This window comes from Rhinolophus sinicus, linkage group LG11 (assembly GCF_036562045.2).
Source record: "Rhinolophus sinicus isolate RSC01 linkage group LG11, ASM3656204v1, whole genome shotgun sequence".
Taxonomy (NCBI): Eukaryota; Metazoa; Chordata; class Mammalia; order Chiroptera; family Rhinolophidae; genus Rhinolophus; species Rhinolophus sinicus.
In genome coordinates, this window is record NC_133760.1 from 71,826,145 (window position 1) to 71,849,694 (window position 23,550).

Below are 23,550 nucleotides of genomic sequence, written 5' to 3' on the forward strand. Positions count from 1 at the left end.
AGGTCTTATTTTCCGGGAAACAGTAGTATTAGGAGGTGGGAACTTTGAGAGGTGATTAGATCATGAAGTTGGAGTCCTCATGAATGGGATTGGTGCCCTTATAGAAAAACTCCCCACGTTGCTCCCTAGTCCCTTCTGCCATATGAATACTCAGCCAAAAGACATCATCTGTGAACCAGGAAGTAGGACCTCACCAGACATCAAATCTGCCAGCACCTTGATCTTGGACTTCCCAGCCTCCAGACTGTGAGAAATAATTGTTGTTGCTAAGCCACCTGGTCTGTGGTGTTCTGTCCTAGCAGCCCAAACAGACTAAGACAAGGGGTGAGTAACAAGGAGAGAGAAGAAAACAGTAAGGATTACTCCTAAGTTTATGGCTGGAAGCATGGGGTGCTTGCTGATGCCACTGATGGATGCAGGGTGCCCTGGAAGAGGAACAGATTCTTAGGGAAAGACCATGATGTCAGCATTGGACATGCTGAGATGAGCTGCCTATGAGCTAATTAAAGGAGGAGATGCCAAGGAGACATTCAGATATTTGGGTCTGGAGTCAGAGGAGGTAAATGGGATCAAAATAGCAATGTGATTATAAGATTTCAACCATTAGAAATGATCCTATATCAGTGGCTGCTATTCTCATGCATAATTCATAACTGGGAACCCTATGGAAGAAGTAAAGAAATAAATGGAAGAAATGAAAAGCCACCTTAAAGAAAGGGGGGGAACCCCACAAAGATGCCTCTAGCCAGAAAAGGGTATAGACAGTTATTCCAAAAAAAGATAGTAGGAACATTAATTCTTGCCAAAGAAAAGATACAAGAAATGCCAAATTTGTTGCCACCTTATATTAAAATTCATTGTATCGGCCAAAGTTTCGGATAGTCAGAAGAGCTGGACTCTTCCTCTTCATGTTAGCGGCTGGGTCTCCTTGCACAACTCACTTTCTTCATCAAAAAAGTAGGAGTATTGGACGTCTACAGCTTTCTCTCCATCTAAAGCAAAGGTTCTTGTATCCATTTGTGTGGGGAGGCTTCTGGGGCCCCGTGTCCTTTCTCCCAGGCTCTAGAGTCCCACACACAGTGCTAGGGTAGGAACGCTGAGATCATCGAGCAGGGACTTTTCCAACATTGCTTATGGTGTATAAGATGTGTTTTTACACACTTTCATGTTTATAAGATATATTTAATGTTTTCAAATATACCTTGGGGAGCACCCTAAAATACACCCCTGATCAAAGTAGAGCGGATCTGATGGAAGAGAGGAAGGCGGCCTGGAGCCCTACCTGTGTGGCCTCGTCTTCCAAGGCAGGCCTGTTTGGCAGCGTCCACCCCAGAGTCCAGCCCCCTTGTTCACGGATGAAGAAAGAGGTCTGAGGTCATGAGGTGGATAGCCACAGACCAGGCCTTGACCCGCGTGGGCTTTTTCCACGACACCACACAGAATTCAGCAAAAGCAGAGAATGAAAGAAGGGGAGCTTCACCTCGCACCCTTCTCATGTCCCCTCTACCTGGGTTGTACTGCCCAGCCTGTGTGTCCCTCCTTTGATACTTGTCGCACACAGGGCTACGTGTTGTGGGACAAGCTTGGCCAGGTACTCAGGTGGGGCAGCTGTAAGTCAGGTCGATGAGAATGGAATTCATTATGTGTCACATGAGGCTGCTGATGAGAAACTGGGAGGGCTGTGGAAAAGATCTGGTCAGCAGAAGTGACCAACAGAGCAAAGAATGAGAAAATGACCACTCTCATAATCCACTCCGGTAACAGGGGCCCAGTAAATTCTGCGTATGAATGAAAAGAGCATAGCAAAATATTCAACTTTCTAACTCTTCAATTATTGCAAAAAGGATTTAGGAAAGACTATACTTTTTCACTAAAAACATATAGATATAGATATATAGTTATATATATGTAAATATACAGAGGGTGAAAAAAATTATGCACATTTTAAGAAAGGAAAAAAGCTGTATTAAAATTTTAATACTCAATATATACCAATAACAAAAGATGAATACAAGCCATGTTTGACTTCTGCAATTACAAAAGGTGCTCAAAGTGGTTATCATCAGCATAATTTTAATACAGTTTTTTCTTTCCTAAAATGTGTATACATTTTTTTGGCACCTTCTGTATATACACACACATATTCTTTCTAATAACCTAGAATATTTTCCACTGAATTTCTCTTAAGAATAAGACTGACAAAGGATAAATCCGACCTGACTGCCTAGATGACGTAATTGAAATATCTTTCCAGTTCAGAGTAATGTGATTAAATTTGCTTTTTGAATCAAGGCCATATATCAGAAGAAAACTGTTCAAATCCAAGCATTTGCTTAAAAGAAATAACACACTATTAGGAGCCATTAGGAAAGAGGAAAAGCAAAAGAAGATAGGTCACTCTATTTATGGGGCAAGGGAAAAAGAAACAATGAGAGAAGTGTGGGGAATTCACCAGCAGCTGGGCTGGGTGTGCTATTTTGGAAGTTGTCTTAGATACTTTGCGGAACAAGGTGTGTCATGAATAAATCCGTGCTGGTGGATCTTATCCATCCTTAATACAGGTGTGGATAATCTGGAAAGAGCTTTTAGGACTCAGTTGGAACAGAGGTCCAGAGATTCACAGTCTGATTCACAGCTGGAGAAAAGAAGATGAGGAAGACACAATTGCGTTGTATCCTAACATTAACATTCGCACTCAGGGAAGGAAACCTATTTTCTTCCAGTCCATGCTATTCTTGTTCCATGTGGAGTTTTTAACAACACTAGTTAGTCCTGATCTTTCCAAATACAATACATCTGCTAAAACATATCTCTAGCCCCACTAACATCCCCCCTCCCCAAATAAAACCACCTAGAGTTTTATGATCAGTCTTATTTATGGATGGATCTTTTTCCTATGGAAGATTTTACAACTTGCAGCATCAGTGACACAGATATCCCTTGTTCATTTCATGAAATGTCGTGGCGAAAAAAGCAAGAATTGTGTGTGTTTGAACCCACCAAGCTGTAACTGGAATCCTCCCTAATGTTTTTTCATTGGACTTTGTGTTCTATTTTCCATACATGTGCAAAAGTGAGCCTTATACCTGTTATAAAATGCAACAGAAAATGTAAGCCAATGTGCCCTGTGGCATGCTTTAGGTTTCATTCTACTAGTATTTTCATCTCTAATTTCCTTGGATGTGTTGTGAGGCAAAGTTGGGAATTACCCAGACAGACTTTAGGTGTTAAATATTATTCAAACAAACCCAGTAAATGGCATCTACAATAAAGAGCAGGGAAACAAAGAGATTAGAGTGTTTCATTCCAACCCGACACCCTCAGGAGAACAGAGTGCAGAAGGCAAACCCGTAGGTATTTATATACTCCCTGAGCTGTACAGACAGAGGTCACAGGGAGCAGTTAAAGACACAGCAACGAAACCCAGCACTTAACTGGATTTCTTTTGAATCTTGCTGTTTGGTGCAATTAAAAGCCAGATGGAAAATATATCATTATTAGTTAATCTTGATGTAATCGAGTTTGGTTTTTCAGGCTTTTCTCCCACGCAGACCTCAACAAAAATCTTACAAAGAAACCCTTCCTGTAGGACAGGCACAGCTCACCTGAGTGATCCCAGGGGAGCAGTCGCTGCTCACTGCCATGTAAGCACATGGAGTCCCTGTGGTGTGGAGCCTCCCCGGGGACTGTTTGGGGGTAGGGAGGAACCTAAGGAGAGGCTCTCCACTATTGTTAAAATTGTCACAGAGAATGCTGTGACACGAGTGCAGCAGACCACGCATCCACACTTAAGACATCTCAGATATAACCCAGTGCTGCTTCCTACTCTGAAGAGGAGACAAGCCAGACAGACGCCACAGCAGGGAAGCTTCTGCCCTAAGTTCACCTGCCAGTAGGCCTCCCCCAGGGTCATTTTAACCACTCTATTTCTGCTGTCCTGTGGCTCAGCTCCTGCGCCACCTTGTAAATGAAGCGCACCCAATAGCCTCCAGTTGAAGCCATTCTTTCCCTCCTCCGGTTTTAGTTACACAGTTTGCCCATCTGCGCTGGCCCATAACTCTGCCTTGTGTCATGACCAATTGTATACATGTCTGTCTCTCCCGATAGTTTGTTTGTTCCTTGAAGGAAGGGTCTAGGACACGTATTTTTTTGTATTTCCCAGATTAGGTGCTCAATAATAATAATAATTACAACCAAATGACATTTATGAGCACTTATTATATGCTGGGCACATTGCTTATATCATCTTCTGTAATGCTCACAATTCTGTAGCATGTTGGTTACAAACATGGGCTTTGGAGCCAGGTCACCTGTGTTCAGAGCCCCCTTCTCTACCATCAGCCGTATGGCCTTGAAACAGATGGGATTCCAATGCAGGTCTTCTGACTTACAGACAGCCTCAACTCTGTTCTGCCTCCATCGATACCATTTCACTGAATTAGACCCATCAAACTCGTTATTACTCCTTATCAGTAAACAATCCTAAGGCTGCCCCCAGTAACTCGTGACTTAACATATTCAGGGTTTTAGACTTCCTGTAATGAACAGTGATTTAGCTAATCAACTCAACAGTATTCATTCTTTTCATTTCTTCAGCATTTTGCCATTTTCACAGTCCTTTCACATAAATCATCTCCACACCATCCTTGTAATGCATCCTTGTAAGGATAGCTGTCATTTTTTTCCACTTTACTGATAAATGAAGGGAAACTATAGAAGCGCAATGTCCAGACTGTCGCCTCATGGTCAGAAAGTGGCAGAGCTGCAACTTGAACTCTGACCTTCGAAATCCATGCACAGGGTTCTTGCCTCTACCTCGCCTTGTACCTCAGCATCACTCCCAAGTGTGAACATATACTCACTTCCGGGCACCAAGAACTAGTAGGTGCTGTGCTGGAGCCGTCAGTGGCTCAGGTTGTCTGGTAACCATAGCGATTGTCGCTCTCCTCCTGGCACGGGAGGTCACCCGGCACACACCGCCTCTTCTGATTTGAGTTACAAGAGATGAGGCATTTTCCACAGAGGGCCATTAACTTTGGAATTCCCTTCCCCTGGTCTGACATGGCTCTAGAGTATTGGTCTTCTGGGTCTTTGCAAACCACGTCAAGTTGGGTTAGCCAGCTGTGATTGGTAAGAAATCCTAACGGGCAGTAAGAAAGTGCTAAATTGACTTTTAGTTGTGAGCAATTGTAATTTTGTGTTTTTTTGCTGTGTGTATCCCTTAGGATAACTAACCAGCTGTACATAATTCTCAATCTTTAAAAATAAAACTTGAGTCAGCAGTTTGCATGGTTTTGTTTCTGTGTTCTTACATCAGGTCGCAAATGATGTGATGGAGAAACCTATAGGGAAGTTCTTGTTTCTTTTGCGTAAACTATTTTGCAGTAATTGACCAGCCGCAGAGAAAAGATTATCTCCCGTGCACTCAGTGAGTTTTCTAGTCATCAGAGACCAATAAGCTGTGTCCCTGGAACTATTACCACTTTGCTGAAGAAGCTGCTATGTGAACAAAAACCAGCCTTCATTAATTTCCCTTTTCGTATTTAAAAAACCTTGTCAGTATTTTCCCTTTGGGAGTGTATAATTTGTCAATAGTGCCTATGATTTTAGCCGTAAAAAGGGAACATGTAGGGCAATAGATCCTTATCAATATCTCTTATTTATCTTCATGCCAGATCTTAATGTTTCCAGTCAATGAAATAAAATTCTCCACGTTTAATTACGTTACAGTATACATGTCTTAACTTTCAGTTTGTAGAAATATAAGATTTTAGAAATATAAAACACTTTTGAGACTAATTTTAATTCCATATGTCCCCAACACACACACACACACACACACACACACACACAATTTCGCTGATGGAGAAACTGGTGCAGTGATTGGCCGGAGCCCACATAGTAGTTAGTACAGAATCAGGATATATATTCTCAGTCTCCTGCTCTTTCTTTTGTACCTGCAGTGTGTGTATCTGCTTTAGCTCCCTAACTTCTTTGCAAGCTCCTGCAAGCAGCAGGATGGTCCTTACACGCCCCAGTGAGAACTGTTTGATAAATGCTTGTTACCTAATGTCAGACTTCATTTCAGTGTTACAAGAGCCCTAAATGTTACATGTCCCTTTCTTTATCAGTCATTTTTTATTCAACTTCTTCTGTAGACAGAAAAAGTTAGGGAATGGCCAAGTGACATATGTTAGAAGGGATTTAATTAAGCTTGACCATCGTTTCTTCTAGACATCTATATGTTTTTTACTGAGGTATAATGGACATGTAAGATTATATTAGTTTTAGGCATATAACACAATTATTTGATATTTGTTTATATTGTGAAGTGGTCATAAGTCTAGTTAACATCCATCCCCATACATAGTTACATATGGTTTTTAATTGTGATGAAGACTTCTAAACATCTGTATTGAAGTTGAAAAGTGTTTTAAAGGAACAGTCTCAGGAATTTAAAGTTATTTATTAATGGTTTAAGTTTTCTCACATGTAGCGACCAGACTCCCATTACACAGAACGTCTATGTTATTTTCAGCAATGGGAAAGACCTTAAAGTTTATCTTTAAAATGAAAAAGTAAACATTGTAAGTCAGCCCCTCAGGTGCATACATTGTGGATTTCTGTGCCTTGGAAGAAGTTGGTCCAGAAATCGTTTGCCCTGTTACTAGTTTGTATGCACAGTAATTTTCTAAATACTCATCATAAACTGTTGGTAGTTTGTTGCAGTGTTGGAAGGGGTGTTGTCGAAACTGTCAAGATATGATGAAGGCACTTTCTTCTCATCCATTCTGTCATTCACTGTAAGTATTTGAGCTCTCCTCTGCTGTTGCTTGACTGTTGTCATAGTGCTTATCTAGCAATTAAGAAAATAATTCTCTTAATTATCTTTTTTCCACTTAAGGTGAAAGCAGCTGCAAAATATGTTGATGTGCCAGTAAGTATTTTTCATTTGCTTTTTAAAACTATATGTAATTCTTTTTCTTTTTTTTTTAAATAATAATTATAGTTCACCACGGGTTTATTTCACATCTTTAAACCAGTGCTATTCCTTCCAGGCAGCAGCTTATTTTTCTTAAGGGCTAGCCCTCATAACAAGGCTTGGGAAGGTTATTTCAGTGTACTTTTTCCATTGTAACTTTGGAACTCTTATTATAGAGGTCAGTTCATCGTGAAAACATGTCAGCTCAGTTGCAGAGGGTCTAGCACGCTAGGATAGGGTAGGAAATGCCTCACACTATTTATAGAAAAATGCTCACGCTCCCGTCCCTTTATATGAAAGATGTAACAGGTTTCTTATAGGAGTTAAAGTAACAATAACGATGAACCGGTTAAATCAAAGAACTAATTTTCTAAATACAAAGGTGTTAGAAATCAATATTCACTTATTTTAACATCTGGTTTTTCACAGAATTCTTGGGAAATAATTTGTAACCTGTAAATTTGCTCAAAAATTAAGATACCGTGGAAGGAAATTATGAAACTTACTTAGCTACGATGAATAAATTCACGATACATACATTCAACAAGTTAGTGCAGCATTTGTAAGTTGGTAATCATAACAAAATTAGTTTTTGCCTTAAATCCTATTAGGACCTATGTGATCAGATACTAAGGTGTTCTGTTTAATCATGTATCTTGGCATATGTATGAATTTTCAAAGAATTAGAGCACAGTGGAAAAAAACTTAAAATTTAAAACTAGAAGGAATGTAAGTCATGTCATCTTTGATGGAGCCAGCGTCACATCTCTGGATCGTCAGAATAAACATTAGTGGTTTGAGTCCTGGCAAGTTTGTGTATCAGTTGTAGACGGCTATTATTTTTTTTAACACATAACTGCATTTTATACTATGAACTAGATCAGGGGTGTCCAAACTGCGGCCCACGGGCCAACTGCAGCCCATGATCCATTGTTAATTGGCCCGCAGCAAATTCCAAAAATATATTTAGTTTACTTAAATAAACCAGGTGAGGCAATACTACTTCACCTCGAGTGAGTGGCCCTGCTGTTTGTGTATTTTACCACATATGGCCCTTGGTGAAAAATGTTGAAAAAAGTTTGGACACCCCTGAACTAGATAGTCCCCAGATTTATTGCTGCTATAGTTATTATAAGTGAGCAGTGGAAATGAAAAGGCCCCTGACTTTCCAGCCTTTGTATGGGGTTTCTTTGGAGCAGAGCTTTTATATTTTACAAAATATAAATATAACATAAAATGATTCCCAAAGAAGTCTTGGCATACTTCTTGTCTTGTACCGAGAGTCAGAAAATCGTGCTGGGCAAATCAGCAGAAATAATCACGTGTAGGGTTCTAAGCAGGAGCACAAAAGAGACAGAAAGGGAGAATTAAGGGGAAGAGTTTACATTTGCTGTCTTAAAAAGAAAGAGACAAGTAATCACAGGCACACAATGAACTTCATCAGAATTCCTAACACACATTTTATGGTATAGTTTTTGTTTTATTTTGAGTTACAGGTGGAACGGCACACCATAATATTCCTGTTCTCAGGGCTTGGGAAGTTCTTGATTTGACCCTCTGCTAGATTTGTTCAACCCCATCGAACTTCAGAGTTGAAAGATACAGAAAATGGTTCATTCATTCTCCTTCTCAGTATAGAAGTTCCCTCCCCCGATACACCTCACAAAGATTCATTCAGGCTTTAAAAATTTGTTTAGTGATTGCAGGCTCACCATAAGTCAGCCTCCCCTTTTATATAATGAGTTGAAATTTTATAGCTCTCTGACTTCTGCCTCGGTTCTGACCCCTCTTCTGCAGGATAGCCCTTCAAATATTTGATGACAATTATCATGCCTCTTCTTCCCCAGAGATACGGGGGCTATTCCATGGGATATCATGTCTGAGGAATTCTTGTTTTCTGTGTTAAACATCCTCAACTTTCTCCCTGAACTCACAAATTAAATACTTATTTAACATGTACTAAGTGCCAGGCCCTGAGTATACATGATGAAAATAGCTGTTCAGTATCTAAGGATGAAAGAGATAGAGAACTAGGCATATCATGAAAACAGCTACAGCAATTGTACCCAGATGCTTAGTCATGGCAGTCACTCTCCAGACGAATTCCAGTTTACCAACTAATTGCCCACCTCCCCCACCCCCAGCATAGCCTACTAAACCTTAGATGTGGTCTGGCCATGGAGAATTACTAAGGAAGGAGTTTCTTCTTGGGATCTGGACATCACACCTCCATTATTGATGCTTCTGCATATTAACTTCAAAAGCTGTGAGGTGCTGTTGACTGTTAGTTCTTTATGCTAAACCTCCAGCAAGCATGCCTCCCTGAAGCAGTCTTTTAAGGAAAACCTTTTGAGAACAAAAGAACACTGGCTCACCTTTTACAAAAATTCACTCAAAACAGATTAAAAAAAAAAAAAAAACCTACCTGTAAAATGCAAACTATAAAACTTCTAGAAGAAAACATAATAGAAATATATGTGGACTTTGGTTTGGTGATGACTTTTTAGACACAACACCAAAAACATCCATGAAAGAAAAAAATCGTAAGTTGGACTTAATAATCGACTGCTCTGCACTGTTAAGAGAATGAAAAGACAAGCCACAGACACATATTTGATACAGGACTTGGACCTAAAATGTCCAAAGAACTCTTAATACTCAACAATAAGAAAGCAAGCAACACAATTCAAAAATGAACAAAAGATCAGAACAGACACTGCAGCAAAGCTATATGGATAGCAAATAAGTATATGGAAAGACACTCACCATCATTTGTCATTAGGGAAATGCAGATTCAAACCATGAGATACCACTGCATAACTATTAGTATGGCTAAAATTAAAAAAAAAAAAAAAAGAAAAGAAAAGAAAAGAAAACCTGGGACGGCCAGTTAGCTCAGTTATGCAATGCTCATAATACCAGGGTTGCCGGTTCGATCCCCGGGGGGATCCTGTGAGCTGCGCCCTCTACAACTAGATTGAAACAACTACTTGACTTGGAGATGATGGGTGTTGGAAAAACACACTTAAAATTAAAAAAAATAAAAAATGTGTAAAGAAAAAAAATTGACAATAGCAAAATGTTGACGAAGATGGAAACCAACAGGGACTCTCATTGCTGGTGGAAATGCACAATGGTAAAGGCACTTTGGAAAACTGACAGTTTCTTACAAAGCTACACAGTCTTACTGGGCAACTGAACCAGTTACATTGCTACATATTTATCCAACTGATTTGAAAACATATGTCTACACCAAAAGCTTCATTCAAATGTTCATAGCAACTTTATTAATAATCACCCCAAATTGGAAGCAACTGAAATGTCCTATGGATAAATAAGTGGTGGCATAGCCATACAATTGGAATACTCTTCAGCAAAAAAAGAGAATAAATAGCTATCAGGCCACGAGAAGACACAGATGACTCTTAAAGGCATATTGCTAAGTGAAGCCAGAGAGGGCTACATTCTGTATGATTCCATGTACATGACATTCTTGTAAAGGTAAAACTATAAAGTTTATAAACAAATTAGTGGTTTCCATGAATTCAAGGTCAGGGAGGGTTGAGTAGGTGAAGCCAGGGAACTTTTCAGAGCAATGTAACTATTGCATGTGGTACTGTGATGGAAGGTACATGACACTATACATTTGTCAAAACCTAGTTTTACAGAACAACGATTAAATCTGAGTATATGCAGAATTTTAAAGACCAAATAGGAGATCATGGGATCCCAGGATGGAAAGGAGACTATGATAAAATAATCTAACTCTATTGCAAACGTGTGGAATAACCTCACTGAGAAAGATGGAGCCAAAAGTGCTGAGTAACTTTGGAAATGAGTGAAGTCTATAAAAACAAAGGAAAAAGGAACTGTACATAAGCACTGTACTCTGGTTGTTAAAGTGTCTCCCCACAGGCTAACAATTCAGAAACCACTGTACATGTACATGGCATGTGAAGGGATGGTGGTTGGTGGGAGCCATTTCTCACTGTTGAAATGAGAGATTGGAGACAAGCAAGAGGAAGAGGCTAGAATGATCCATGTGGTAATGGATTGGAGTTGGAAACATCAGTGTGAACGTGTCTTTAGCTTAATATAGAACTGGTTACATATAAAAAAATTTTTAGATATATGTATATGCATGGGTTAGTATATATACACATATACTCGTAGTTCCTTGGTCTGTTAGCTGAGAGAACCGAGAAGCAGTGATATACCCCAGTAGCAGCAAGCACACCCAGTGCCCAAATCTTGACCTCTAACCTCCAGTAAAACGAACCAGGACTCCTTGGAGAAATGGCTGATACTAGGACCTGGGCAGGAAATACCCAAGATGAGCCTGGAGCATCTCATAGTGACAGAAATTAAAGTGTTCTAAAAAACACACAATGATAGAAGATAGCTTAAAGGGACACAGGAGACAACTGAAAGAGCTCCCAATGGCCTGAGCTAGAAAAAATTGAGCAACCAAATAAATTAGGTAGTATTAAATTATAACCAAAAGTATAAAATAAATATTCATTTGTCCTTACTGATACAATAAATGATTGACCAAGTAAATAAATGGGGAGAAAGGTAAATCTCTGATGTAGAATTCCAGATAATTAATACAGATACTTTACTCACGAAGAGTCAGTACAACTCCCCACTCCGTAAGGCTGTGCATAGTGACTTTCTTCCAAAGAGTACAGTATGAAAAAAGAGGGTGGGGAAAACAGATTTGCTGTGGAGAAACCTGACAAATACTATGGCAGCCAGTTGACTGAGGTCAGCATCAACAGTGACAAGCTATGTTGAGAGGATTGACTTTTGATAACTACTCTGTGGTCTTCCTCCGAAAACCCTATACTCCAGTCTAATAATAAAAAGAATATCAGATGCATCCCAGTAGAGGGACATTTTACAAAATACCCAACCAGTAGTCAAAATTGTCAAGATCGTCAGAAACAAAGCTGGTCTTAGCAATTGGCATAGCCAAGAGGAGACTAAGAAGATATAATGACTAAATAAATGTAATGTTGGATTATGGATGGGACCATGGAATAAAAAGGACATTGGGTAAAAACTAGGAAATATGAATAAAGTGTGGACTTTAGTAAATAATAATACATCAATATTTGTTCATTAATTGTAACAAATATACTAATGTAAGGTGTTAATAATAGGAGAAACTGGATGTGGGGTGTATGGGAACTCTGTAGTATCTTGACAATTTTTCTATAAACCTAAAATAGTGTATTCTTAAATAAAAAGTTTACTTTTTTAAAAAAAAAGAGGACTGTATTAGGACTTAATAATACCTGAGTTTTAATTCTCTTCATGCTGCTATTTGCCCTTGAATTAACTATATGACTTTGGGCATTACTTTTCTTAAGCGGCCTCAGTTTAGTCATCCATAAAATGGGTGAATAAGTTATATAAACTGCATTAGTCCTTTTAACTGTGACACTCTATCATTCTTTGAATTCTTGGTGTCTGTCCTGTTCCATCCAAGAGACAGTCGAGCCCAAAAATGTCACCTAGAAAATGATGAAAAGATGAGCTAGAAAAGTCAGTGGAAAAAGTAGCAATACCTTTTAGCAATACTCTCATTTTTCTTTTTTTTTACTCTCATTTTTCATAATTTAGAAAACCCATAAAAATTTATTCTATAAAATGGAGTATTAGATATATAAAAGCTAGCTATGAAATTAAATGACATTCCTAATGCAGAAAAGAGGGAGAAGTTTATGTTTGTTTCTAGAACATACCTGAATGTCTGAGATTCCTTACAGTTATGGCATAGCTGAAGATGTGTAAGAGTTAATAACAGAAAATGACTTGACTCAAGCCCTTTACATATAGCATGTTATGAACATAGTTTTATGTATCTTTGTAATATAAACTTTTTGTGACACTTCTGTATAAATGAAAAACAATCATATGTAAGAGGAAAAAAAAATCAATGTCTTTCTGAAGAGGACTGAATTCCAGTATCTGTGCTTCTTAGCGAAGAAGCTGGTAGGGCCCTTTCTGATCAAGGTGATAAACTGTGACCTTCGGATGCATGGTTTGGTAGATTCGTTCTTGGTGAAACAGCCCTGTCCTGGAGTTGTCATTACACAGCTCAAGGCCCCATCAGAGAACCGCAAAAGGTACGTGTTAGCAAAGACCTTAGACATTTAAGAAGAGCAAGACCTGAGATGAGTGAGTCTGTCTGTTCAGCAGTAATTTAGAAGAAGGGAACTCAGGCCTGGCAGAGAGATAGCTGGTATTTGAGGTGAGGACCAGCATGAAAATGTTCACATTAGCTTTCCAGACGGGAACCGTCAGCCAAAACCAATTATTCAATAGGGTTTAAGTGTTATATTAGAACTATCCCCCCCCACCCCAGAAACAAATAAATTGCCTACCTATAAGACAGGGAAGACGCAGATGACGGCAGTGTATGTAAAAAAGTTGTGTGAAAAATCATGAGACATAATAATGTGGGGTAGCTGCTAAAAACGAACAAACAAACAAACCCACAAGGTAGGATGGACAGGACCTGTGGAAACAACACAACAGGGAAGCTGCCCACCCAGACTCAGGAGCCAGCCTGCCTGTGTTCGAATTCTTGCTCTGTCACCACACTTAGTATCTGTATGACCTTGGGTACCACGTTGGTCTTTTGACAGCTTTACTGAGGTATAATTGATATATTAAAAACTGTACATATTTAATATACACAATTGGATGAGTTTGGATGGTCTTGTTAACACTGTCACACACATTGCATATGACCTGTGTGCTGGACAGTGAGGTGACACCTAAAGAGACGTGGAGGACATGATAAGGATTACTGTGACCAAGCAGAGACCAGGAGCAATGAGGAAGCAAAGATCCAATTCCCCACTGATTGGCTACGCGGTGCTGGTGTCTGATGCTGGCGTCCTCCTGAGAGGATGGACATAGCTTATCCTTGTCTTGTCTGCATTAATCTCTCAAATGTGCTGCCTTCTTTATGACATTTGCCAGAGAGTTGTCATCCCCCGACTCCCCAGAATGTGGCTTGAATTCAGCCCTGTACTGGACGGATTTGATGCGGACGCCAGGAGCTCAAGTCCTGCCTTTACCCCTGCTAACTGTCTGACCTGTGCGCTTCCGTGTTCCCACCTGTGCAATGAGGATAGTAATATGATCCTGTGCTGCCTCCCACACTAGGTTCTTAGGAAGATTTACTGAGGATATTAACAGGAAAGTGCTTCGTAAAGGTCAAGCGCTATTGCAATAAACAGGATCGTCTTTGCTTCCACCTGGAACGATGCTTCTTGCCCCCATGCAATTTCTCTACTGTTTCCACCCCAACTTCAGAACATGAGCACCTTCCAAAAGAAAATCACTTTCCTGCCACAGAGGGAAAAATATCCGATTGTGTTTCTTTACTTTCCTTCTATTTTAGAATAGGAAGCACCTGACATATATCAATGGTGACTTTCTCAGTTCACTAAGAATGGTGCTTGCCCTCTGGCTTTGCTTTCTTCTGATATTGTTTATTACTTAGATAAGGCCACTTGACTACTCAGTGGTTTGTGTCAGAAGGAAAGCCAGGCAGAACATGGGGAATGGAGCACCTAACCCCTGGGACATGCTCACCTGGAGAGGACTGACGCACACCAGGGCCAGGTTAGAGGAGCGGGGGAGGTTGTCCTTCCTAGATGAGCGGTTTGCTTCTCGCATCTTTAGTCCTTTGTTTTTTGGCCTGTCTGCCTCATCTTTACTAAGGTAAATCCATAGACTACCTCTGGACCCTGACATTCTAGCATTCTCGGGTCTCCTCTAAGCCAAAAATCTGAAAGGTTCCAAATTGGGACTGAGTAAATCAGTCCTAGGTCCTAGTCAATCTCAATTTTAAAAGCTTGATGAAATAATACCCACAGCATTTGTATTTCCCTTGAAGGCCTCAGAGCAGTGTCTGTAGTTGATAGCATAACAACTGTAAATAGATCAGAGAAAGGTTAGTGGACATTATTGTAAACTGGTAGATTTAATAATACCTTTGTCATCATTGTAGTTATTACTCATGAAAATAATAATATAAAGCTAGTATGTGACACACATACAAGCACATTCCTTGTTTGGAATCCTGTGTCAAGAGCTATTTCTCTAAACTCTGAGGCATGAGTGATCCTTATTCTAGATCAGAAATAGCAAGAGAGATATTAGATGCCCATAGTCTCAAATGGACAAGACGTAGTAAGATTTAAATTGAACCCCAAATCTCAATTGAAAATCAATCTGCCTCTTTTCCTTAAGTGTTGCAGGCGAGTATCTTAAATTATCATTCAGCATCCGTTTAATATTTTAAATAACCTCCTGTTTGGAAGGATTTCCCCCAGTAATACAACAAAAACATCTGACATACTAATGCTCAGATCTATAAATGTGTAAACTATGTGATTACTTAGAAGAAATTGTGGGAAGCATTTATGTGAATGTTAAGAATGAATTCAATATGCCTGCCTCAGAAGCATGAATGATAGCAGATTCTGACTTCAGATCTTCTCCTAGACAGAGTTATGGCAGAAATTGGTCTATACTCACAGTATACTCGTAGACAAAAACAGCCTTACTCAGAGGAGTAACTCTGGAGTAACGGAACCCCTTAAAAGTGAGACTGCACAAAATGAACACATTTAAAATACACATGTTAACATGCTGCAAGCCTCAAAAATGTTTTCAATAGCATCTGGATGCCACTGTCTTTAATTCAGAATTTACTTCCCAACTTGGAGACAAAATATGTAAGTGTTGTATATGGAATTTTGAATGTGGCTAGATTTAGCAAAGAGAAAGGTGCCTCCCTCGCCGCTTTACTGCTTGATATATTAGTTCAGAATTTTTCTAAAGAACACTGAGAATGTTTTTGTTCGTTGTTTTAAAAAAATAGGTACACTATTATTAGATAATCATAAAAAATGCATACCCTTCTGAATTTCTAACTGTTTATGTCCCCCCACATGAATGATTTCTCTTCCTAGGCTTATATAATATTTAAGTAGGCATAAACATAGTTGAAGGTTTCAGTTCTGTGTGTTTCCTTTTGATTTTCTTTGTGAATACAATATAATTATTCTACTTAGTAAACTTGTAAAATATATATATTTTTACAACATAGTAATAATCATAGCTATACTCAAAATCTATTTTTTAAAGTATTTGATAAAGTATTTGCAAGCTTATAACTTATTTAAACTGCTCCAAATGCTTTTAATGAAAAGTTTAACTTTAAGAGCATTTTTACTCACGTATAAAGATGTAGAAATTGCTGCATAAATGCCAAACTCTCCCTTAAACTATAGTGTTTTTAGCAATACCCAGGCTAAGTTATGTGTTTGTAGAATGATGTCCTGTGTTCCTTGATGATCTGTTATAGACTGTTTCTGATCCTGCAATGCAAGACTGAGCTATAAATTGTTCCTACACAATTTCAAATTGAGAACACATACTATTGTTTTAAATCTTACCAGACCCATTTTTGTCCAAATGGTAGTAGTGACCAGATTCAGGTATTTCATTTACTAACCATGCAGATGACCATAAATCAAGATACCACAGTTCTGCTCTTGCTTGTTTCTTGAAGGCAAGCTTTTCTAGGTTAGGAGAAGTGCACTTTTAAATTAAGTCAATTATACTGTAGCTTCTAGTTAATCTTTGAGACTGGAATACTATATTTAAAAATTTGTCTCCTCGTTAACTATGCACCATGACAGTGTTTGCATAGAGTATTGTTAACCTCTAGTGGAAGGTTAAGCGGCTTCTTCTGTATCTAAATCTGTCGCTGTGAAAAATGACTGCGTGTTGCACCCACCTACCCAGGAATGGGGGAAGCAAAACTTACTATACTTGTGGGATTAGGTTTAACAGCAGGAAGTAAGAGCATTTACAGCATATAATTAACAAAGTGGGTTTTTTTGTTTTGTTTTTTTCTTTTTTTAAACAGCATCTTTCATCTCACTCAGTTAACTAGTGATTAATGCTTCAAAAAAAGTTGTTGGAGTCTGCACCCTTTCTTAAACTCATTCACTCACTGCTGTGTTCTGTTATTTATGCAGCCAGTGTCAGAGGAACTCACCTTACCATATTTTACTTCCTTCGATATTTATTGATTTCTTTATGCTCAAGGGGGAATCTGTTTAGATCCTTGTGTCCTTTTATTACAACTCTGTTAGCCAAATTCTGTTCTTTTTTTAATCGAATTAGAAGTAACTCGGAAACTCCTATTTTTATATTAGAAATTACTACCCTAATAAGCAAGAGGAAGAAGTTAGTGCTTAGTGAACTGAGGCTCTCAGCGGTTTTAATGGGAGTAATGAAAAAAAGTATTTACTCTAAGTGGTATTTAATACATAGCGTGCTTGCTATGTGTTTGTTAATTATTATTTTCTCATATTCATTAGGAAAACTATAATTTAATTGCCAATACAGAAAAGACTTCCAAATGTAGCTCTCTAGAATATGAAATGCTTGATACAAACTCATCCAAAATCCACAGCTGTTGATGTTGAGCAAGCTTTTCCTTTGGTAAGGTTGGTGGTCCCCCACTTGTAGCGGCATTCTGCCTCTGCAATGCCGTCACGTGCATTCTTTTCATTTACACTCCAGGAAACAAAAATTTAACAGAGTGTGCTTACTTTTTTGTTTTTTACCTCAACTTCTTTTCTTAACAAAATAACATGTAGTGATGGAATTAGAAGCAGTGACTTCCAAAGTATGCAAATTTTACGGCCAGAAAACCGTCTTTGCACAAAGGAGCACTGAACCAGTGATAATGTCTTCTATCCAAACACATTTGTACTGTAAGTAGAAACTGTTTAAAAGGAAAATTACATCTTTTTCAGCAATTTATCGGAGATAATTACCCTTTATACACCAAAGGAAGGATAAAGTGTTTTAAAGAACTATAATTCTAATTGGTAAATGTCACCAGCTGTTGCAGTTACTCTTCCTTGTGTATATTCTTTTAATGATTATAGTCTCATGCCACAAGCTACATGAAAATATATTCACTGGGTGTGAAATTCCCATATGTCAAAGTTTCAAGAAGAGGTAAACAGCTCAAAGATAAAGGAAGAAATAATGCTAATGAGAAATGTAAGAATTCTAGGTTTTGTTTTCTAGGTAAGTGGATCTTAATTTGCCAAAAGGAGATAAAATGTAATTTCAAAAAGGAAAAAAAGAAAAAAGAAAAAGATGGAAACAATTTGTTGAAATAAACTTTTAAGTCAGGGTCACCTCACACCCTCAACCAGAGATTTTTATTGCCTTAGAAAGTTGTAGAACTGTCTCAGCTTACAGATTTCAGTATTGTACCCCTTGGGTCTGCCACAAGGAACAGCATTTGGTTTTCTTTTAGGCTTAAGCTGTAAAGTGTTTGGTACTTTTAGACGGTAGAGATAAACTCTTCCTGGACAATGTTTCATGATTTCTCATATTATCTTGAAAACGATCAAGGAGACCAGCAAAAAATACCTTAGAGTCTATGGAAAGTATTTAAAGCCATAATTTTCCAACCTTTCTGGCTATAACTTAGGTCCAGAGATTGGGATGGATCAAGTGGTTGACTAGATTAAACTTCTAAGCGTACTCTTCCTTTAAAAGACAAATGAAAATGAGGTTGGGGTGGGGAGAAATGGTGGAGAAGGCAAGCCTCTCAATTGTCTGTTCTTTAACTCCCAGTCTAGCTTGGGCTGTGCCCAACTGGCTTTGTTGCAAGACACCTGACTGAAAAATGCTGAGCTAACTTGTTATTTTGTATAGAAAATTATTCTCATGTCATTTTCATTCTACAGCAGTATGTTTTGTGAATTTTCTCATTTTCAGTGTTTTGACAAAGTTTGAGGGTATGGAGAGACACATTTATGAATTAGTTGTCCTCACATATTAATAGCAGCTGGTAATCTTTGTACAAATCACCCTGCCTCTTCACTGGAAAAACTGTTGTATAACACCCCCATACTCCCAGAAGAAAGCAGCCTAGGTTTCTCTTGGTTATCTTTGTAGTTATTTAAACTTTCAAACATTGCTATGAGAATTATGCAGAAAAATAATGAAGGAATGAATTTGGTAATTGCCGCTATTATGTTTGGAATATATTGCCTACGTTGTCAATAGAAGCTCTTGAAGAAAAGACCAGTGAAGACATTTATATAAACAGTTGTTTCAAATTATAACTGATAACTAATTTTCATATATCAGGATTACTTTTTAAAGAACCCTTGCATTTATGTGGTACGTATTTACATTTAAGCTAAACATAAGAGCAGTAACAACTTGCTGTCATTCTCATCGCCAAGAAATAACTTTGTTTCCAAAGAAATCAAATTAGATTTTATTAATGAGATATGCTTGTTGCCTGTGTGCTGGTTAAGAGATGGGAAGTTTTATCACTGTATATAAAATATACTCCCCTCCCAAAAACAGTGGTAAGAACTTTCCTTCATTTAAGGAGAAGACATTACCACTGTCCTAGTATCACTCAGATGTATACCTTGAGTTGTTTTTCCAGAGGATCTGGATCATTTAATAGTTAAAATTTAACTGTTTCACCTACTTTCCTTGCAATATTTACTTTTGCAAAAGGAGTCTGTCGATAGAGGTCATAAGTGTATTCTATGGATGTGAAATGATGTAAGACTAACTGACTTATTTGGGCGTCAGTTCTACAATCTTGTTCTTGTCAATGCCATAATCTAATCAAATCAATCAATCAATATATATTATGACTCAACCCCAGGTGTAGATAATACAAATGCACATTTTCATGAAGTAGTCCAGCTGTGTGAAACTCAAGAAAGAACTAAAGATAAGTCTAGAAGGAAAACCCATTAGGTGCCCTTCAGGTTGTCCCTTCCTCGTACTGACTTTATAGATTCTAAAGCAAGGAGCAACTATATTAACTGCCCTAGCTCCTCTAACATTAGAAGACACTAAATGTTGGATAACTTGGGAAAGTTGTCGAATACACCTCTTTGTCTCTTGATCAGAGACCAGGTCGTCAATTCTTATACTGCATTTCTAAAATAAAATAAATCCTTGAGCTACTGTTGATAAATATGAATGAATAGAAACAATGGATAACTCAAAATTTTGGCTTAAATTTCGCTTTGTAATGCATTAAATGTTTTTTGCCCAATATCTTCCTAATAATACTTCATTCAGGTTAATAAGAAAATTTAATTTGTATTCCTTGAGCACCCATAGTAGTTGAGGAAGGCAATCCAAGAAAAGCTAACATTTTTATTAGATAGATAGATATGTAGGTAGATAGACCAGCTGAGATGATGGAAAACAAATTGTATGTGCAATTAGGAAATGATTGCATGTGGGAATTTTTTAGAAAATTCATTCATTTATACTGCTTAGCATTTATACCCTTCAAGATAGCCATTCTAAGAAAAAGATATCTATACAACCATATATTTCTGATCATTTTAGTGATGATATGACCTGAAGTTCTAGACAGTGATGATAAACTTTTATGTACTTTAATTATGCAGTTTACTGAAGGTGCTCATTGTTGATTTGGTCTTAAGCATACTTTTCTAGTGCAGTTTTTGAAATGATATAGTGACTGATTTTTGTTCCCCACAGTTGTGATTAAATAATATTTTCACCATCGAGACCTGATATTATTTTATTTCCCATGCTTTTCCCTCACAACAGAAACCAGGGATGGATCTGGCAGACACCTATATTATGTTTGTTCGGCAAAACCAGGATATTCTTCGAGAAAAGGTCAATGAAGAAATGTATATAGAAAAGCTGTTTGATGTAAGTAACTAACGTTGTAAGATATGCTGGCATTATTGATACTGTGAAGGGAAAAGTTGCATTTTGATGGTATATTTGCAAATCCAATGCTCCTGTTTTGATCCTTTTTCTTCTGTACAGCTAATATAGTTGTCAATTTTATTTCTTTGCTGACAGAAGCTTTAATTGGCTTCTTTTTGAACATGAAAACTGGCACTGTTAGAATGAGCGTCTCAAAAACCTTCTAAGGTTAATTTTAATAAGCAAGATGATAATCAGTTTACTGTCGTGTACGTCATCATTTGACTTGCCTTTGCAGCACTCCAAAGACAGAATCAGATTGTAATGGGTTTGTCCCCTACTATAAAAGTTTTCTAAGTCAGTAAAATAGTCTTCAGCTGATCAAAGAAATAGACGGCAGAAAGCCAACTGTCTCCCACTCTACTGTTATTGAACATTTTTGCCTTGAGTTGCAGCACAGATGTATGTGAACAGACAGAATATCGCAGTTTCGTCAGTGTGAAGGTCTTCATTTAGGCCAAGTAACTCCTAGAGATGGGGGATTGTGATTGTGGATTCCATGATCCATCATCCAGTGTCATTTCTTGAGTATCTGTAAAGGAGACTAAGAGAGCAGTCCATTTCAATAACAGTTTTGGCATTCATTTGTAATTATTAACAGACAGTTCATAGGAAATGGTCTTGGCTTGTGACATAACTGCATAATTCACTACACTGCTGATGCTAAAATGTAATATTTGCTTTGAGCTGTATTTATTTATGTACATCTTTGCGTTTTAGAAGTGCTTTTCTGGCAGTTTCATTTAATTATGCAAGTTGCTGCAAATGTTTTCATAACAGCAATTCACGGGCTTCGTGGTGACACTTCAGCTGTGGCAGTTACAGAAGGTCCTGCTATGCTACCATCTCCGCCATAGTCTGTCGTGCAGTGTTCACTGTCTGTCAGATTGGGTGGTCAAAATGAGTCTCATCTTTCATATTTTATGTTTCTAGCTTCTACCCAGAGTGTTTTACACTAAAAGTATCATCTGTTTTAATAAGCTAAGTGTTAATATGTGTGAAAAGAATGATTTCCTAAAAGCTTTGATGCCCTGCAGGGGTAGAAAAATTATCATCCATCCAGCTGGCTCTTTTACAAAATACTGGAACCATATCAGCAACTTCTGCTTAGGTTTGGTATTGCTTGGAATTTACAAACATATGTTTCACTTCCAAGTTCTCTTTCTTTTTTTTCCATATGTGGTAATTTTCAAAAATGTTGAACAGAAAACGAAAGTTGAATTGATGTTATTCCCATTACGTTTCTTCTCAGTATAGTTAAAGCACATATTCTGTGGTGTAAAAAAGGTAGAGTCATTCTGGAAATAGGCCATTGCAGATAGTGCGTGTGTGTGCGCGCGTGCGCGTGCGCGCTTAACATCTTTAATTTTTTTTCCTTGGTGACCTATGTGCTACAAAGCTTGCCATCAGTTCATAACTAAGGTAATTTTTTTTCTCCATAAAGATATTGCCCACTTCAACTCCCCTTCATTCACCAAACTTCTTTTGAAGACTTTTTGTGTGGCAGCCGTAACAAACGTAGCTAACTAAAGTGTATGCGAAGAGGTCAACATTAAAACGATGTGCTAGTTTAATTGTTTTGGCTCTATGTACTGTCCTTTCAATGCCTAAACATTTGACACGGCTGTGGGTTTGGTTCTAGAAGGAACCCTTGACAAGCAAGCATTCCGTCTTGGTTCCGAAGGTTTGGTCATTTTGCATGTTCTCAGTGGAATATTGGACTTGTTATTTGTAAAAGAGTTATAATGTCCTTAAACATTCTAATATTTTTAAATTGCCCATTTTTATTGCTGTGATTAAAAATAAAAAGCAGGCTCAACTTCTATTGCTATGTCATCAAGAATAACATGTAGAAAGGGGTACGAAGAGCCCCCAATTAGCCAACACTGAATTTGCCTCAATTACAGTTAGTAAATGAGAGGTTATCAAGTATGTGTTGAAAGGTAAAGTAGGATGTGTATCTTAAGTAACAGATCATTACTGAGCGACGTTAGATAATTATTGGAAATCCACTTGGCTGGAGCTTAAAATAATATTGTTAGGTGTCAAGAAACAGCTGAAAATAATGACCCTATAAATACTGTTGGTGACATTTGCCTATTACAGATAAAAGATTGAAGAGAATAATTTTATTCAGGCATCATGACAAACTTTTGCCATTCTAATTAAAGTACTTTCTGAGTAGGTAAGGAAATTTATCAAAATTATCAAAAAAGTAATAATGGTGGCCTTATCTGTCACCTCTACCATTCCTGGGGCACCTCCAAGGACCAAGAAATTTGCTAAGTGCTTTACCAGTATCATTTTTAGCCTTCTGGACCAGAAGCCATTTTCCTCATTTTATCCTCATTTTCAGTCTAAGGAATCTGCCACTCAGAGAAGTGACTTAAGTGTTGAATCAGACTTTGAAATTGTGTCTTTCTGGTTTCAAAGTCCATGCTACCTCTGCCATACATCACACTTCTAAAATTTGCAATGGGAAAACTTCGTTGTAGAAAGAGGGCTGGACCAGGAATCCAGAAACCTGAGTTCTAAGCCATACCGTGTTTCCCCAAAAATATAATATAACATAAGACCGGGTCTTATATTAATTTTTACTCCAAAAGACGCATTAGAGCTGATTGTCCTGCTAGGTCTGACTTTTGGGGAAACATGGTAGTTCTGCCATTAATTGTTTGTGTGAGTTCAAAAGTTAGGTCTCCTGTTTTAAGATAGTG

General features: G+C 38.0%; 1 protein-coding gene across 2 annotated transcripts in view; it reads left to right on the forward strand.

Annotated features, from left to right (window-relative positions):
• CADPS2 (calcium dependent secretion activator 2) overlaps positions 1–23,550 on the forward strand; it is a 471,665-nt gene that overhangs the window by 427,223 nt on the left and 20,892 nt on the right. For both annotated transcript variants that reach the window (XM_074315663.1, XM_074315664.1), the window contains 3 exons: positions 6,720–6,803; positions 6,905–6,937; positions 20,666–20,773. In XM_074315663.1, the coding sequence (XP_074171764.1) occupies positions 6,720–6,803; positions 6,905–6,937; positions 20,666–20,773 (225 nt within the window). The remainder of the gene's footprint in view (positions 1–6,719; positions 6,804–6,904; positions 6,938–20,665; positions 20,774–23,550) is intronic.